Source organism: Squalius cephalus (assembly GCF_949319135.1).
Source record: "Squalius cephalus genome assembly, contig: scaffold_136, whole genome shotgun sequence".
NCBI lineage: Eukaryota > Metazoa > Chordata > Actinopteri > Cypriniformes > Leuciscidae > Squalius > Squalius cephalus.
In genome coordinates, this window is record NW_027645796.1 from 1 (window position 1) to 18,572 (window position 18,572).

The window sequence follows — 18,572 nt, forward strand, 5'->3', positions numbered from 1 at the left end:
ACACACACACACACACACACATACTGGTTTCCATGCTGAATGGGGACCAACTTTATGATCATCACTTGTGGGGACCACCCTTTCTAAAGGTTCTAGAGGTAAGAAAAAAATTAGGGATACTTACCATAGCTTTGATAACTTATACACGCCTTCAGATATCTGAATTGATGAAGTAATGATTTGACCATGCGTTATGGGGACTTTTGAAAAATCGAGTTGACATGTCTTATAGGGACCAACTTTGCATAATATTTGCATAATTCACACAACCTCCCATTAGATTTGTGGGGACCTAATTTGCATAATTCACACAACCTCCTATTTGATTTGTGGGGACTTAATTTGCATAATTCACACAACTTCCCCTTTTGATTTGTGGGGACCTAGATAGAACAAGAAATATATTACTAATGACAAATAATAGGCATTTATACGAAGTAATTCCTCAGATTGCATTTGTCCATTTGCCCTTAAAAAAAATGGGTTCAATCTACAACCAAGCTTCACTCTTGCATAGAACACCTATGGCCAGTTTCACAGACCAGCCTTAAGATAGTCTCAGACTAAAGTGTGTGTTTAAGCCGTTTTAACTGAAAGCACATCTTAAATTAAGTCCTTTGTGTCCAAGTGCCATTGTTTTGTCTCAAGATGCACACCAGTAATGCTTATTTCTAAGACACGTTTATAAAAGCTACTTAAATGTCCTAACTGAACTAAAGGCCTAATCCTGGTTTAATCTAAATCCTGTCTGTGAAACCAGGCCCTAGTGTTGTGCTTGTAATCATCTCCTCAACATGCAGAATATTTGTTTGGATCGATTGATTGTTCTTACAATTGATTGGAATATTAGTGTGATTGAAGTGGATTATATGTGAATGGAGAACTTTTTCACTGCAACAAAGGACTGCATGCAAGTAATGAATTATTGTCTGGATATTTTCCAACCCATTTCATACCCACAGGTAAAACATTTAAACCTTTCCACTTCAAACTATTCTTTCTATAATTGTAATTTTTTCGGCCAACCTCCCAGCATCAGCTGCTACTCATTCACCTGATACTTATAAAAAATAAAACAAAATCTACTACTAATTGAGCTTCAACACATTTATTCACTACTAATAAATGTAAAACTTTACGGTCTTCAAATCGCGGTTCTTCAGTGCTTCTGGTTCAGCTTTTAAACATTTGTCACAGTCGCTCTTTGCTTGTACAATGAACGATGTGATGAATGTGATGAATCGCTTCATGTGCCTTTCCACCGCCTGCACCTCTGTCTGCTGCCAGGGTGTCTTCTGGGTACTTTTACCTAAAAGTGGACAGAAAAAACAATTGAAATGATAAAGTGTGTGCTGGAATTCCAATCCGAAGTTCTGAATCCTATTATCAGTATTTATTAGGTCTGGTTATTACAGTTTTTCTCAGTCGCTTTGGTGCATTTCTCACATCACTATTTACATTTGCACAACAGTTAAAGCAGTTCTCAGAACAATTAGTACAAACTGCAAAACCTAGTTGATAACCTGCAAAAGCGTATCACTTGCTCAAAATGGATAGCTCATTCCTCAAAAGCAAGTATTCATGTCAATGAAAGTGTCAGTGTCATCAAGATGAAAAGTCCTGACACCATTGTTTATGAACAAGATAGTCAAATGGCTTGGTTATGTTTTCATTATGACAGTTTATTCTGTAAATGTTTTCCATTGCAAAAAAGTCAGATCTTGGTAACACTACCTGTACATGCTCAAGATAGCACTATATACTATTTGAACAGCCATTTGAAAAATACAGTAAAGTTACACATTACTGTATTTAGTGAGGTAACAGAGTACAAGACACTGAATATGTATGTTTCACATTTTTACTGCATATGCTCTTTGCAATTCTAATTTGTTCACAGCATTGTGCAAATGAAATAAATACAGCTATGCATAGAGCTATGCACAACTGTAAACAATATTGCAGTACATATTGGAACTGAACATACAACATACAGTACATAGTACTGTAATCATTCATGCACATCCAGATGTTCCTCATCAGTGAAAGCTGAGATTCACCTGAGAGAAATTATTCAATTTAGGAGGCATTTTCAGAAAAATAATAATAATAATAATAATAATAATAATAATAATTTAAAAAAAAGTGTAAAATTTGCTTGACAGATTGATAACTAGTTCAACATTTTTGTATGTAATGACTCAAGCAATGAAATGAGGACTATTAGTTTTATATGGAATGACTATTCAGCATTCACAAGTATAGTTAATTTTGACTGACATGACAAGCAAATGATAATGTTATATAACAGCAGAGAGTTGTATGAAAGCAATAGATGCATGTCCAAAAGCATTTGCAGTTTGTTGGAAGGAATGAGAAACTGCTACTATGATGTGCACAAATGACTAAATGTTGTGGAGGTTGAACTAACTGTTGTGCAAATGTAAATAGTGATGTGAGAAATGCACCAAAGCGACTATTATTATTATTATTATTTATTAGGTCTTTTATTATTATTATTTATTAGGTCTTTTATTAGTCGGTTAGTCGCAGGACATACAGGCGCCGGCGCGATCATTTAACTTTCAATACTCTTATCTGTATGAATAAAAGGACAGAGTAATGCAAACTGTAAAGGTTCAACTCTTATTTCTGTAAACTCACAATAACTACAAAATGTTGTGCTTTGTAAAATAATGAAAACAATCAGGATGTGCTTTCTGCTGTCTCAGTGAACTTGAGCATCACAGAAATGAGCCGAAACTCAGCGTATACTCGCCTCACACCAGGGTGGGAATTATACCGCGGCCACGGCCGCCGTTGCCCTAAACTTTGGCCTTCATGCCCCGTGAAAAAAAAATCATCGTACGGCCACAGTGGCCTGTGTGCCCTGGCCCTGTCCAAGTTCCATGTATAAAGCAGAGCATGTGAGCGGAGTGGAGCGGGAGCGAGCGGGGAGCGCGAGCGGGCGGATCTTGGACAGAGCGCAGAGCGGCAATTTCAAAAGGACAGAGCGTCGCCCTATTTCCCGCTCCAGTTTCGCTCCGCTCACACCACGAGTCTGAAGCATGCTTAGTCAAGCCTGACCCTGAATCCATCTGTCTTGCACAGTCATCAACAGTAGACTATTTTCAGTCAAAACTCAGCTCAATAATGGAGTTCAAAAACTCCAAACCATTATGTAGCCTACTATTAATAAGTCGCTCCGGAGTATAAATCGCAACAGTCAAAAAATGCGCCATGAAGAAGAAAAAACACATACAGTATAGGCCTAGCCTAAGTCGCACTGGACTATAAGTCGCATTTATTTAGAAATTTATTTCACAAAAAAAAAAAAACACAATGTTACAGACAAGTATAGCCTACTTGCCTCACAGACCTGAGACATATATATAAAGCTTGAAATGTCTACTTTTAAACAGAACAATTCAAAACGAAAGAAAACAGACTTCTCTCTTATGTAATCCGTATGAAATGTGCAATTCTCTCTGGCGCGTTCACTACTGCGAAGATCGCGAGTCAGCATCTTTCCAGCCGACACAGACATAAAAAAAATAAAAAACTGGTTTATTAGTAAACAATTAAAATGTCTCCTGCTATATTTTACATATTCATAATCATTAATTTTGCCGGTTCGTTGTGACAGCTTTTAGGTGCTTTATTGGCAGCAGCGCCACCCTTACATCGCATCAGCACCGAAAACATAGAGATTCTTTTCTTTTGGGGGCATTTTGTTTGTGGTCAGACTTTCTCAGTTGTTTTTAGGCGCGATGTTAGAGGATGCTGCTAATAAAGTTGCTAGTAGGCCCACACATTGGATTCACGTTTATTATTATAGGCTAAAAAAAATACCCCAGGTTTTATGCCGTTCGTATCATTTTATTTTGTTGTATTTATCCGCCACACCTTTAAGGCCGGTCCGTGAAAATATTGTCTGATATTAAACCGATCTGTGGCGCAAAAAAGCTTGGGGACCGCTACAAGTGATATACATGTAGATTTTTTTCCTTTTTTGGAGCGAGCGGGGGGCGATTTGAGTGGAGCGCGAAGCAAACTGCGTTGAGCGCTGAGCAATAATGATTGTGAGGGTGTATACCTTCTGGATGGAATGGTTCTCTCTCTCACACTCACATGATATAGAGGACTGAATGAATATTTTGAATGCTTTTATTGGCATTTGTGTTGTTTCTGAATGCTTTTATTGGCATTTATGTTGTTTCTATTGTTGTGTGAGGGTGTATACCTTCTGGATGTAATGGCGCTCTCTCTCTCTCTCTCATTAAAAAATGTTTTTTTTTATTAAAAAAGTCATAATCCATGTCTTATTCCAAATTAGGATGTTATGGTATCAATCTGAATGGGAAAACCATCGAATTGTACTCAATGGCCTTTGTGCCCTGTCATATGGCCTTGGTGCCCCTAAAAAAAAAAGAAAAGGTGGAGGCCAAATGGCCTTGCCCCTAAAATTACATAATTCCCACCCTGCCTCACACACACACACACGTGAGAAATATATCTATAGAAAGCTTGAAATGTCTGCTTTTAAACGAATCAATTCAAGTGGAAAATAAATACTCAGATTATGTAATCCGTATGAAATGCGAGTCACTGCGGAGATGACGAGTCTGTATCATCGACTTAATCTCTGCAGCCGAGAATATCAATAAATTATTACAATGTTTGTTTAGACAGTCTCCTTCTGACACAAGACACACTCAATCATTATTTTTGCCGGTGCGCTGCGGAACTTTAAGTGTGCGCTTGATCGCTAATTAGGCTATGTATTATATAGGCAATTAAAGGCTCATTATTATGAGTTATGGCTTATTAATATAAAAATGCGATTAGTTGACTAATAGCTTAATGAACGACTACTAGTCGACTAGAAAAAAAAAAAACTTTAGTCGAGGGCAGCCCTAGTATTTATGTCAGCATCTATATTGCAAGAGAAATTAATTTGCACTCTACCTATAAATAGAATTACACTGTCAATCAAACAGTGATTTTTACATTCAGTCACTTGGCCTGAAATGATCATTGGAGAAAAGGAAAATATATTAGGATCAATGTCTTGGCTGCAAGTTATTTTTATGCATCCATCCACTCAAACTGCTCCAGGGGTTAGGCTAGTTATTACTGATTCGGTGTTTTCATTTTTAGAACAGCTACAGTTCCTACTAGTGCCACAAAACACCTAGTAGATTCTAGCATCAACCAAGTAACCCTCTAAACAACTACAGATGGGTTCCTGAGCAACATGACTGTCAATCTCCCTCGGACTGGGGCTCCATGCAAGATCTCACCTCGTGGGGTCTCAATGATCCTAAGAAAGGTGAGAAATCAGCCCAGAACTACACGGGAGGAGCTGGTCAATGACCTAAAAAGAGCTGTGACCACCGTTTCCAAGGTTACTGTTGGTAATACACTAAGACGTCATGGTTTGAAATCATGCATGGCACGGAAGGTTCCCCTGCTTAAACCAGCACATGTCAAGGCCCGTCTTAAGTTTGCCAATGACCATTTGGATGATCCAGAGGAGTCATGGGAGAAAGTCATGTGATCAGATGAGACCAAAATAGAACTTTTTGGTCATAATTCCACTAAACGTGTTTGGAGGAAGAAGAATGATGAGTACCATCCCAAGAACACCATCCCTACTGTGAAGCATGGGGGTGGTAGCATCATGCTTTGGGGGTGTTTTTCTGCACATGGGACAGGGCGACTGCACTGTATTAAGGAGAGGATGACTGGGGCCATGTATTGCGAGATTTTGGGGAACAACCTCCTTCCCTCAGTTATGTAGTCAAATGATATGTAGATGAGGATCTGCATAGTAAAACTAGGCGTCGTAAGCTCCACATATGGTTATTTCGGGTGGAGATGCATGTACGCACAATCTTCCGCTGACTGGGATTTATAAAGTGAATTCTGCGCAGGTTCTGGCGTACGCACGGTTTTATAAGTCTGAATATTTTTTTGCGTACGCCATTTTTGGCTTTCGGGCGCACGTACACTTTTAGTAAGGTTCCTACGCACAGTTTTATAAATGAGGCCCCTGGTCTGAGATCTGGGTGTTAAAGTGCTCCTAAAGGGTCTAATTTAGTCTAAGAAATGTGTAAAGAGTTCACCTTTGGAAGAAGGCCTCACAGCACTGGCTCCTGTAGGCATCTCTTCATCTGATGGTGGTCTGGGTCTCTTGGGTGGTGGCGGCATGTCATTCCTCTTGGTAGGAGGAAGTGCCACCTCTGCTGATGGTTCTATGGAAAATAATCAAAGTTCAACATTTTCAGAAAGATACAATTTAAATGTACTATAGAATGCTGACAATACACTGTTATTTGTCACACTTATGCACTAATTATTTAAAATCATTAAAGTACAATAAACCCTAAACCTGTGCAATTGTTCATTATTGCAAGTATAATTGAACTACATCTTTCCAGCAGACATTTAATCAAATATAAGTGCAAGTAAATTGAGTATAACCATTTTATTTCATGTCTTAATCATCTGACATGATTCGTTTTGTGCCATGACACAACCAACACGAGAAGAGAGCAGATCAGCTAGTGTTTTATGAAAAATGAAAAATGTACAAGTTTCTCCTATGAAATATATTTTTTATGGTAGTAAACTCACAAAAAAATATTCACTCCAGAATGAATGTTTAGTGTAATTTAGTTGAAGAATAGCTTGGAGGCATTTGATTCATTACACAATGAGCCGTTTCGTCAAAAAAAACAACATTTGTTCAGCATACTAAAGCATCTTCTTTAATGTTGGCTATGATGTTAGAACAATATTTTTGTCTGTCAGGTCTTCACAAGTTACGTGACTGAAAATTATGAATAACTGCAAAATGTAATAGTGTATTTTGACAGTAATACAAACCGTCAACAGTAGATGAACAGTGTCCCTCTTGTATGCTCCCGTCTTCCTCATCACAGTCAATAACGTTTCTGTGGAAGTTCAAAGTACAGCTTAACAATGGTATATAATGGATCATAAACACCTGGTATACGAATAGATGGTAGGGGTGTAACGGTTCACAAAATTTACGTTTCAGTTCAATACGATACACTTGTGTCACGGTTCGGTACGTTTTTGATACAGCAAAAAGAAAAAAAATGCCAGAGTAATTTCCTTGATTTAATTTTTTTATTCTTTTTTTTATTAAAACTAACATCATAAAGTATGATTTTTTTTTACTTTGAGCAATTCTGGAGCTATAATTGACTCTTCTTAGGAGCATATAAAACAAAACGCTCCTTGGAAAAAGTGAAATGTAATATTGTAGTAGTTATAAACAAAGGTTTATTTTAGTTCAGATTAACATTTGAGGGCAGCAATTGTATTTACAATGTCAAGTCAAGTCATCTTCATTTATATAGCGCTTTTAACAATGTAGATTGTCTCAAAGCAGCTTTACAGAGATAAGCTTATAATTTAAGGTAACAGAGATTGTTTCGGCTTTACAGCAGAGTTAAGTTATTTCCATCTAAAGTTAGTTTTGATTGATTTGCTTCCGTCGCAACGATCAAGCAATGTAGCCGCTAAGACGACACCATTCCCTCTACACAGACTTTAAACGCGAACCTGTGAGAAACGCTGATGGCGTTCACATGCGCATTTAGAATGGGTTCTATAGTTATGTGCGTTTGAATATACGCAGGTTTGGAATTCCCTACAAGCCAAGCCTAAACAAAGTACTTGTCTTTCCTTATAAATTTTGATAAAGAATTTTATTTTATTTTGTTGCTTTGGGGTAGGAACGCGAAACGAACAACGCCTTTCCCGACAACGCCTTATCTGTAGAGTGGTAGTGGGATCCTCCATAGGGAGAGACTAGTTGGCACTTCAGCACTGCGTTGTCATCGGTCCAGGCGAAAGTCATTCGTCAGATCTGGATACGGCCTGGATCCGGCAGGCTGCAGGAAAACCTCGGGATAAACACAGACACTAAAATTAGCGTAGATGCCATTCTTCTCATGATGTAACGAGTACATCAGGATTTTTGGGAAGTGTTCCCGAAAGCTAGGTCAAAGAGATGTGTCTTTAGTCTAGCTTTGAACTGACAGAGTGTGTCTGCTTCCCGGACAATGGTAGGAAGACTGTTCCAGAGTTTTGGTGCTAAATAGGAAAAGGATCTACCGCCAGCAGTCGATTTTGATATTCTAGGTATTAGTAACTGGCCGGAATTTTGAGATCGCAATAGACGTGACGGACTATAATGCGTTAAGAGCTCGCTCAAGTACTGCGGAGCTAAACCATTTAGTGCTTTGTAAGTGATCAGCAATATTTTAAAATTTATGCGATGTTTAATAGGGAGCCAATGCAGTTTTGACAGAACCGGGCTAATATGGTCATACTTCCTGGTTCTAGTAAGAACTCGAGCTGCTGCGTTTTGGACCAGCTGTAGTTTGTTTATTAAGCGTGCAGGACAACCACCCAGTAGAGCATTACAATAATCTAGCCTTGAGGTCATGAACGCATGAACTAATTGTTCCGCATTTGTCAATGAGAGCATATGGTGTAATTTAGATATATTTTTAAATGGAAAAATGCAGTTTTACAGATACTAGACACGTGACTTTCAAATGAAAGATTGGTATCAAAGAGCACACCCAGGTTCCTAACCGACGACGAAGACTTAACAGAGCAGCCATCAAGTGTTAGACAGTATTCTAGGTTATTACGTGAGGAAGTTTTTTGTCCAATAATTAGAAACTCTGTTTTTTCAGAATTTAGAAGTAGGAAATTACGAGTCATCCAATTTTTTTATATCCGCTATGCATTCCGTTCATTTTGTGAATTGATAAGTTTCGTTAGGTTTTGAAGAAATATAGAGCTGAGTATCATCGGCATAACAGTGAAAGCTAATGCCATGTTTCCTAATGATTTCTCCTAATGGTAGCATGTACAGAGTGAACAGCAGCGGTCCTAGTACTGAGCCTTGTGGTACGCCATACTGAACTTGTGATCGATGAGACATCTCATCATTTACTGCTACAAACTGATAACGGTCAGATAAGTATGATTTAAACCATGCTAGTGCATTTCCACTAATGCCAACATAATGTTCTAATCTATTTAAAAGAACGTTGTGGTCAATGGTGTCAAATGCAGCACTAAGATCGAGTAACACTAATAGAGAGATACAACCACGATCGGATGATAAGAGCAAATCATTTGTGACTCTAACGAGAGCTGTCTCGGTACTATGGTACGGTCTAAATCCTGAATGGAAATCCTCGCAGAGATCATTTCTTTCAAGAAAGGAACACAGTTGTGAGGATACTGCCTTTTCTAATATCTTTGACAGAAAAGGTAGATTCGAGATCGGCCTATAATTGACTAATTCTGTAGGATCAAGTTGCGTTTTTTTAACAAGCGGTTTAATCATAGCCAGCTTAAAGGTTTTTGGTACGTATCCTAGAGACAAAGACGAATTAATGATATTAAGAAGAGGATCTATGACCTCTGGAAGTATTTCTTTCAGTAGCTTAGTTGGTATAGGGTCTAACATACATGTTGTAGATTTAGATGATTTAATGAGTTTAGTAAATTCTTCCTCTCCTATATCAACGAATTAATCCAATTTTTCCTCAGGGAGACTACAATGCACTGCCTGATGCGATACTGTAGTAGACGGTTGCATAGTTATAATTTTGTCCCTGATATTATCAATCTTATAAGTGAAGAAGTTCATAAAATCATTACTGCTGTGTTGCTTGGAAACTTCGGTGCTTGAAGCTTTATTTTTCGTTAGTTTAGCCACCGTTTCAAATAAATACCTAGGATTATGTTTATTTTCTTCTAATAGGGTTGAAAAATAAGCAGATCTAGCAGCTTTTAAAGCCTCTCTGTAAGTAATTGAGCTCTCCTTCCATGAAATGCGAAATACCTCTAGTTTTGTTTTCTTCCAGTTGCGCTCCATTTTTCTGGCTGCTCTCTTAAGGGCCTGAGTGTGCTCGTTGTACCACGGCGTTGGACTATTTTCTTTAATCTTCTTTAAGCGCAACGGAGCAACTGTGTCTAAAGTGCTGGAAAAGAGAGAGTTAAACATTTCTGTTGTAATATCGAGTTTATTTTAATGTCAAAATAAAACCAACGTAATGTTACTTGAAGGCATTATAGCCTACTATTCCTGCCAAACTTCCATGGTTGCAGTTAGTGTTACTACAGTAAATCCATGGTAAATCCATCTGTGGACACCGGATAGTTCATTTATGGCACAATGTTTCTCCTGGTTTCCACGTCAGAGCTGTTTGAACCGTTAATAACGGAGAAATGTGAATGTTTCTCACAAGATCTCTCAGCGATGTTATTACTTCTGTGGCGAATTCAAATGATTTCTTTACTGGATCTCTTATTAGCGCTGTGTAGTAACAGTGTCGTATGATCATGATCAGCTTGCGCTGCACTGGTCCAAACTGATAAACGGTCCGTCAACCACACAATAACGAGCAGTTTCGTTCCGCTTGCATTACGTTTGCCATTTGACGTTGGACAATGTTGTGGTCGCGCCGGCGTCTCTTACATAACGAGAGCGCTTGCCACACGCGACCCGCCTACATTTGAAATAACGAAATTTTGGTCGGCAGGAAAAATGGTCCAACGAACCGTTCGGTTTGAAAATGCGTACCGAACACAGAACCGAAAGCATCGTACCAAACAGTTCAATACGAATACGTGTATCGTTACACCCCTAATAGATGGTAAACAGAAAATCAAACAGAAAATCAAACAAAAGTCAAATAAAATACCACACCATCAGGATCTATCCCAATTTCATCCAAGTTCTTGCCATGGAACTCAGCTAATCTTCCTTGCTCAAGAGCCATTAGAACTTTGCTGATCTTGGCAAGTTGCAGGGTCTTCTCAGGGAGTCGATAGAACTCATGATGGATTCTTATGTCGTGTCCAAGAAAGTTTGCCAGCTGGTCCATCTCGGTGTCAGTCATATTCAGCACTGTTGAAAGGGTTGCGGCATGCTTTCGCAGTCTTGTAGATGTCAGTGACTTGGGACACTTTGCGTCACACACCTTTGCAAAGCCACGGAGGCAGTCTGACCCTCGAAAATATGTCATGGCTTCTGGTCTTGCAAACATATAGGAATTGTCTTTCAGAACCCCACAAGCCTCTCTCTGCTTAACAAGGAGTTCTAAGGCACATAGCATTTTTGAAGTCAGAAGAATTGGAACTGGTCGACCACGCTTCCCCCTTGCGATAACCCTTGTGAAGTGTCTGCAGAGATTGTTTTCCACTTCAGAGAGTGCCCAGTCCACATCCTCATGTGGATCAGAAGTGTCTCTTGATAGAAATGCAGACAAAGGCATGCTCGAAACCACTCCTTCCCTGCGCCGGTTAAAGAGAATCATCTGGGCTAGACACACCTTTGCCAGAAAAAAAAACAATTATTCCTGTCCAGCAAACCTTGCTCACACACACATCTTGATTAAAACCAGCTTCATGAGGACCTTTCACACACAACGTTATATTTCCTTATGGGGACTAGTTTCATCATATTCAACACACAAGTTTGAACTCAAACACTGACTGAAAGTGTGTTGTGGGGACGTCGTGAGTGTCCATTTTAAAGCAACAATTAACCTAGAAAATAAATCCCTGTGAAGGATAAAACTGGCCCTAAATACTCCACTAGCACTAAACTACAGGACACATGTCGTTACATGGTTTAATGTACTAATTTACACCAGATACGCATCAAAATATGCCTAAAAATCACTAAACCATGACAAAGAGAGACAGTAGACCTAAATATTTAGTGATGAATGTGAACGTACCTGTTGAGGAGAGTTGATCTGAGCAGATTCATCATCCATCTGAGTCTCTGACTGGAGAGAAGGATCAGAAGCACTCGCTGCGCTGGTTTTAATGGCAACGCTGGTTATCTGTAAGAGACAACATTCATAATGACAAGATATTAGAACATGGAAACACAAGAGAGAAATCTGAAGCAGATACCACATGATTTCAGAGAAATAGACAAATCAACTTCATCTAAAACATTTATTCCTGTCCAGTCAACCCCTGTCTGCGCTCACACACATCTGGATAAAACCCGGCTTCATGGGGACCTTTCACACACCTTCATGGGGACCTTTCACACACAATGTTATAGTTCCTTATGGGGACTAGTTTCATCAAATTCAACACATGAGTTTGAACTCAAACACTGACTGAAAGTGTGTTGTGGGGACGTCGTGAGTGTCCATTTTAAAGCAACAATTAACCTAGAAAATAATTCCCTGTGAAGGATAAAACTGGCCCTAAATACTCCACTAGCACTAAACTACAGGACACATGTCGTTACACGGTTTAATGTACTAATTTACACCAGATACGCATCAAAATATGCCTAAAAATCACTAAACCATGACAAAGAGAGACAGTAGACCTAAATCTTTAGTGATGAATGTGAACGTACCTGTTGAGGAGAGTTGATCTGAGCAGATTCATCATCCATCTGAGTCTCTGACTGGAGAGAAGGATCAGAAGCACTCGCTGCGCTGGTTTTAATGGCAACGCTGGTTATCTGTAAGAGACAACATTCATAATGACAAGATATTAGAACATGGAAACACAAGAGAAAAATTTGAAGCAGATACCACATGATTTTATAAAAAGAGACAAATCAACTTCATCTAAAACATTTATTCCTGTCCAGTCAACCCCTGTCTGCGCTCACGCACATCTGGATAAAACCCGGCTTCATGGGGACCTTTCACACACCTTCATGGGGACCTTTCACACACAATGTCATAGTTCCTTATGGGGACTAGTTTCATCAAATTCAACACATGAGTTTGAACTCAAACACTGACTGAAAGTGTGTTGTGGGGACGTCGTGAGTGTCCATTTTAAAGCAACAATTAACCTAGAAAATAATTCCCTGTGAAGGATAAAACTGGCCCTAAATACTCCACTAGCACTAAACTACAGGACACATGTCGTTACACGGTTTAATGTACTAATTTACACCAGATACGCATCAAAATATGCCTAAAAATCACTAAACCATGACAAAGAGAGACAGTAGACCTAAATCTTTAGTGATGAATGTGAACGTACCTGTTGAGGAGAGTTGATCTGAGCAGATTCATCATCCATCTGAGTCTCTGACTGGAGAGAAGGATCAGAAGCACTCGCTGCGCTGGTTTTAATGGCAACGCTGGTTATCTGTAAGAGACAACATTCATAATGACAAGATATTAGAACATGGAAACACAAGAGAGAAATCTGAAGCAGATACCACATGATTTCAGAGAAATAGACAAATCAACTTCATCTAAAACATTTATTCCTGTCTAGTCAACCCCTGTCTGCGCTCACACACATCTGGATAAAACCCGGCTTCATGGGGACCTTTCACACACAATGTCATAGTTCCTTATGGGGACTAGTTTCATCAAATTCAACACATGAGTTTGAACTCAAACACTGACTGAAAGTGTGTTGTGGGGACGTCGTGAGTGTCCATTTTAAAGCAACAATTAACCTAGAAAATAATTCCCTGTGAAGGATAAAACTGGCCCTAAATACTCCACTAGCACTAAACTACAGGACACATGTCGTTACACGGTTTAATGTACTAATTTACACCAGATACGCATCAAAATATGCCTAAAAATCACTAAACCATGACAAAGAGAGACAGTAGACCTAAATCTTTAGTGATGAATGTGAACGTACCTGTTGAGGAGAGTTGATCTGAGCAGATTCATCATCCATCTGAGTCTCTGACTGGAGAGAAGGATCAGAAGCACTCGCTGCGCTGGTTTTAATGGCAACGCTGGTTATCTGTAAGAGACAACATTCATAATGACAAGATATTAGAACATGGAAACACAAGAGAGAAATCTGAAGCAGATACCACATGATTTCAGAGAAATAGACAAATCAACTTCATCTAAAACATTTATTCCTGTCTAGTCAACCCCTGTCTGCGCTCACACACATCTGGATAAAACCCGGCTTCATGGGGACCTTTCACACACCTTCATGGGGACCTTTCACACACAATGTTATAGTTCCTTATGGGGACTAGTTTCATCAAATTCAACACATGAGTTTGAACTCAAACACTGACTGAAAGTGTGTTGTGGGGACGTCGTGAGTGTCCATTTTAAAGCAACAATTAACCTAGAAAATAAATCCTTATGAAGGATAAAACTGGCCCTAAATACTCCACTAGCACTAAACTACAGGACACATGTCGTTACACGGTTTAATGTACTAATTTACACCAGATACGCATCAAAATATGCCTAAAAATCACTAAACCATGACAAAGAGAGACAGTAGACCTAAATCTTTAGTGATGAATGTGAACGTACCTGTTGAGGAGAGTTGATCTGAGCAGATTCATCATCCATCTGAGTCTCTGACTGGAGAGAAGGATCAGAAGCACTCGCTGCGCTGGTTTTAATGGCAACGCTGGTTATCTGTAAGAGACAACATTCATAATGACAAGATATTAGAACATGGAAACACAAGAGAGAAATTTGAAGCAGATACCACATGATTTTATAGAAAGAGACAAATCAACTTCATCTAAAACATTTATTCCTGTCCAGTCAACCCCTGTCTGCGCTCACACACATCTGGATAAAACCCGGCTTCATGGGGACCTGTCACACACCTTCATGGGGACCTTTCACACACAACGTTATAGTTCCTTATGGGGACTAGTTTCACCAAATTCAACACATGAGTTTGAACTCAAACACTGACTGAAAGTGTGTTGTGGGGACTTCGTGAGTGTCCATTTTAAAGCAACAATTAACCTAGAAAATAATTCCCTGTGAAGGATAAAACTGGCCCTAAATACTCCACTAGCACTAAACTACAGGACACATGTCGTTACACGGTTTAATGTACTAATTTACACCAGATACGCATCAAAATATGCCTAAAAATCACTAAACCATGACAAAGAGAGACAGTAGACCTAAATCTTTAGTGATGAATGTGAACGTACCTGTTGAGGAGAGTTGATCTGAGCAGATTCATCATCCATCTGAGTCTCTGACTGGAGAGAAGGATCAGAAGCACTCGCTGCACTGGTTTTAATGGCAACGCTGGTTATCTGTAAGAGACAACATTCATAATGACAAGATATTAGAACATGGAAACACAAGAGAGAAATCTGAAGCAGATACCACAGGATTTCAGAGAAATAGACAAATCAACTTCATCTAAAACATTTATTCCTGTCCAGTCAACCCCTGTCTGCGCTCACACACATCTGGATAAAACCCGGCTTCATGGGGACCTTTCACACACCTTCATGGGGACCTTTCACACACCACGTTATAGTTCCTTATGGGGACTAGTTTCATCAAATTCAACACACAAGTTTTAAGTCAAACACTGACTGAAAGTGTGTTGTGGGGACGTCGTGACTGTCCATTTTAAAGCAACAATTAATCCAGAAAAAAATCCCTGTGAAGGATAAAACTGGCCCTAAATACTCCACTAGCACTAACCTACTGGACACATGTCGTTACACGGTTTAATTTACTAATTTACACCAGATACGCATCAAAATATGCTTAAAAATCACTAAACCATGACAAAGAGAGACAGTAGACCTAAATCTTTAGTGATGAATGTAGGGATGCACCGATCCGATACTCAGTATCGGAATCGGCTCCGATACTGCCATTTTTGGCGGATCGGGTATCGGTCAGACAAGGCCGATCCAAATCCGATATTGTGCGTATACTATTCAGTGTTATTGTTAAGCCCCACAAACATTATAAAGCACCATAAGTTTTCGTGCACAATATTTTAAGTGTTCTGAAGCCATTATACAGTATAATGTGAGATATAAATTAATATTTAAGTGTTAAATTCAAGATCACGTAAACGTTTCCCTCAGCTGCGGCTGTCAATCATTCTTCATTCAGCACTCAAACAGCGCGTCGCGTCCGGTTATGACAGAACACACGATGAAACTCTCTCCAAGATGATTCAATGTTACTATTATTATACTTGATCTGTAGATAAAGGTCTATGGTTTCACATAAAACAACTTTATCTTGCTGGACTTTATTGCTGTACCTTAATCATGTTACTTTCCACCGGGTGTCTGTTAGATCACAACAGTAGAGTAAAGTCAGGTACTATTTGTTCTTCACGCGCACAGTAACTGAAATTTAAAAGAAAATGCTGAATAGACTATTGCATAGATAGATACTGTATAATACACTATGCATCATATGTATTTTCTTTGTGCTTTAAACTTTTCAATGCGGACTCGACGCGCTGCGCGCTGTGACTCATGTTGCTTCAAGAGCATCATTCTGCGCTCGGGATGCGCATAAGCGCTGTGGGCCACACTGTATTGGAGCCTTTCATATCGTAATACAGGGACGCAATGAAAGATTATTAATAGCCGTTCTTGTCCTGTCCTATCTATTATGTTGCTACCTTATTAAACAGCTGTGCTATACATTTAAAAAATGTCTCAATTTTATAGTAGGATATAAAATAATTGCTATTTTTATCTTGTTTTTCATGAATGTATTTTACAACAATACAAAGAGCAATGTGTAAAGTTTTACCAGATTTAGTGTTACACTTATTGTCTCTAATTTGTTCTCCACTAAACATTTTTTTCACAAAATGTTCAGATTTTATACAATTAATTGTGCACTCGTGATTTTTCTAGACTAAATTTTATTGCTGAATTATCCACTAATCTAGTTTATAATAGCATTTATGTCAGATTATGATCATATATTTTTTGTTGGTGTTTTTCTTTTTTTTCAGTTCTTATCAGTTTAACACAGAGTAATAGAAATTCTACTTGATTAAAAAAAAACTGCGCTGGTATCGGTACGGATCGGTATCGGCCGATACTCAGAATTTTTGGTATCGGATCGGTTCTGAAAAAATGGTATCGTTGCATCCCTAGATGAATGTGAACGTACCTGTTGAGGAGAGTTGATCTGAGCAGATTCATCATCCATCTGAGTCTCTGACTGGAGAGAAGGATCAGAAGCACTCGCTGCACTGGTTTTAATGGCAACGCTGGTTATCTGTAAGAGACAACATTCATAATGACAAGATATTAGAACATGGAAACACAAGAGATAAATCTGAAGCAGATACCACATGATTTCAGAATTAAAAAAAAAAAAAAAAAATACAAAAACATTTACAATTAAAACATGTCTTCATTTTACATAGTTAATCTTTAGTTTATTTTTGTGATTACATTTCACCCATAAGTTGCAATAAGGCCATTGCATGCCACACATAACTTGCAGAAAGAAAAGTGGCCTAAGACTGTACCACCTCACTCTTTAAATGTATAAATTTTAGGGGTGGGGTAGAAACACTGACCTAAAACGTAACTTAACTTATCATTTATAGACATGATTAGATTCATAGATTTCTAATAGATTCAAATTATAATCTATTCAACCAACAACTTGCTTAACATGTTGCAACAATGATATATTCTGTACACAGTGTGCTTTGCAACATACTTGTGTTCTCCAAGGGTAGTCTTCTCCTCCATAATCATAGGCAATTTCTTCTCCTTCTTTAATGTCATCCAGGGCAAACAGACAAAGGTGAGGCTTTCCATTGACGTCAGTTTTCTTCATCTTACAATTTGGATATTTGTGGTCATCAATAACGATCCGCCGAAACGATCCATCTTCTCTTGAGGCATCAATACTTAAATATGAAAGCATGAGAAAAGGATGAATACAAGTATTACAATATACCACCCCAAATCAGTGTCTTTTTTTACTATAGTTTAGCACAGGGTTTCTCAAACTCAGTCCTGGAGGGCCACTGTCCTGCACAGTTTAGCTCCAAAACTGATCAAACACACCTAGCTGTGAGTTTCTAGTGATCCTGAAGACATTGATTAGTTTGCTCAGGTGTGTTTGATCAGGGTTGGAGCTAAACTGTGCAGGACAGTGGCCCTGCAGGACTGAGTTTGAGAGACCCTGGTTTAGCATAAGGAATATGGTGCAACTTGACTTCTTACCACCATGTTTTCCCTCGCCAAATGAAATCAAACATAAATGCAGCACAGGATGCGTGGTAACATGTTCTTCTTCTCTGCAGCTCTGCATCATTTATCATATCTCCCCTGTACTCAAAATCACCTTTGCAAAAGGCACCCTTTGCGAATAGACCACGTCCTGCAAAATACAGAATTTTTTTTTTTTCACCAAAAATAAAATCTTATAGATAAAGGATGCCAAATACACAAAAAGACATCAATAGTTGGCAGCAGTATGGTTAGGACATGCATATGATGGTAAATATTAAATGATAAATCACACCACCTTACCTTTCACTGGATTGATATACTTCACATCTAATTTGAATGTTTTGTCAGTCTTCGAAACAACATGATGCATGGCATCCTTAAGGGGGCTGATTCGTGGTGGCATTTCAAACTGAGAGAAAAAAAATTGTAATAAATAATAGTGTGAAAATGGGGAGACATGCAGAATTAAACTAGCATGTTCAATAAGTAGATAAGAATGTTATTGTAATGTAACACTGCATTACAATGA

The 18,572-nt window shown here is 38.7% G+C and overlaps 1 protein-coding gene across 3 annotated transcripts; it reads right to left on the reverse strand.

The window, feature by feature from the left end:
• Nucleotides 1-1,092: 1,092 nt before the first annotated feature.
• LOC307154238 (uncharacterized protein) lies at nucleotides 1,093-18,570 on the reverse strand. Of its 3 annotated transcripts, none has more exons than XM_079899012.1 (14): nucleotides 18,344-18,570; nucleotides 18,035-18,191; nucleotides 17,523-17,715; nucleotides 16,962-17,069; nucleotides 15,005-15,112; nucleotides 14,361-14,468; nucleotides 13,717-13,824; nucleotides 13,096-13,203; nucleotides 12,452-12,559; nucleotides 11,808-11,915; nucleotides 10,772-11,396; nucleotides 6,892-6,959; nucleotides 6,129-6,257; nucleotides 1,093-1,309 (listed from the first exon to the last, which is right to left on the reverse strand). In XM_079899012.1, the coding sequence occupies exons 1-13, from the start codon at nucleotides 18,444-18,446 to the stop codon at nucleotides 6,144-6,146; spliced, it is 2,016 nt and encodes a 671-aa protein (XP_079755138.1). In that variant the 5' UTR covers nucleotides 18,447-18,570; the 3' UTR covers nucleotides 1,093-1,309; nucleotides 6,129-6,143. The 3 variants fall into 3 exon arrangements, with proteins under 3 accessions (XP_079755138.1, XP_079755140.1, XP_079755139.1); XM_079899014.1 differs by lacking the exon at nucleotides 18,344-18,570 and adding an exon at nucleotides 16,090-16,177 and having other exon boundaries at nucleotides 18,035-18,050; XM_079899013.1 differs by lacking the exon at nucleotides 11,808-11,915 and having other exon boundaries at nucleotides 18,344-18,436.
• Between the last annotated feature and the right edge of the window lie 2 nt (nucleotides 18,571-18,572).

Excerpts from the sequence above, each read along its gene's own strand:
- LOC307154238 (XM_079899012.1), bottom strand. The coding sequence starts at position 18,446 with ATGCCACCACGAATCAGCCCCCTTAAGGATGCCATGCATCATGTTGTT. Across the intron at positions 18,192-18,343 it reads GTATATCAATCCAGTGAAAG|GACGTGGTCTATTCGCAAAG; the intron begins GTAAGGTGGTGT and ends TGTATTTTGCAG. Across the intron at positions 14,469-15,004 it reads AGATCAACTCTCCTCAACAG|ATAACCAGCGTTGCCATTAA; the intron begins GTACGTTCACAT and ends TGTCTCTTACAG.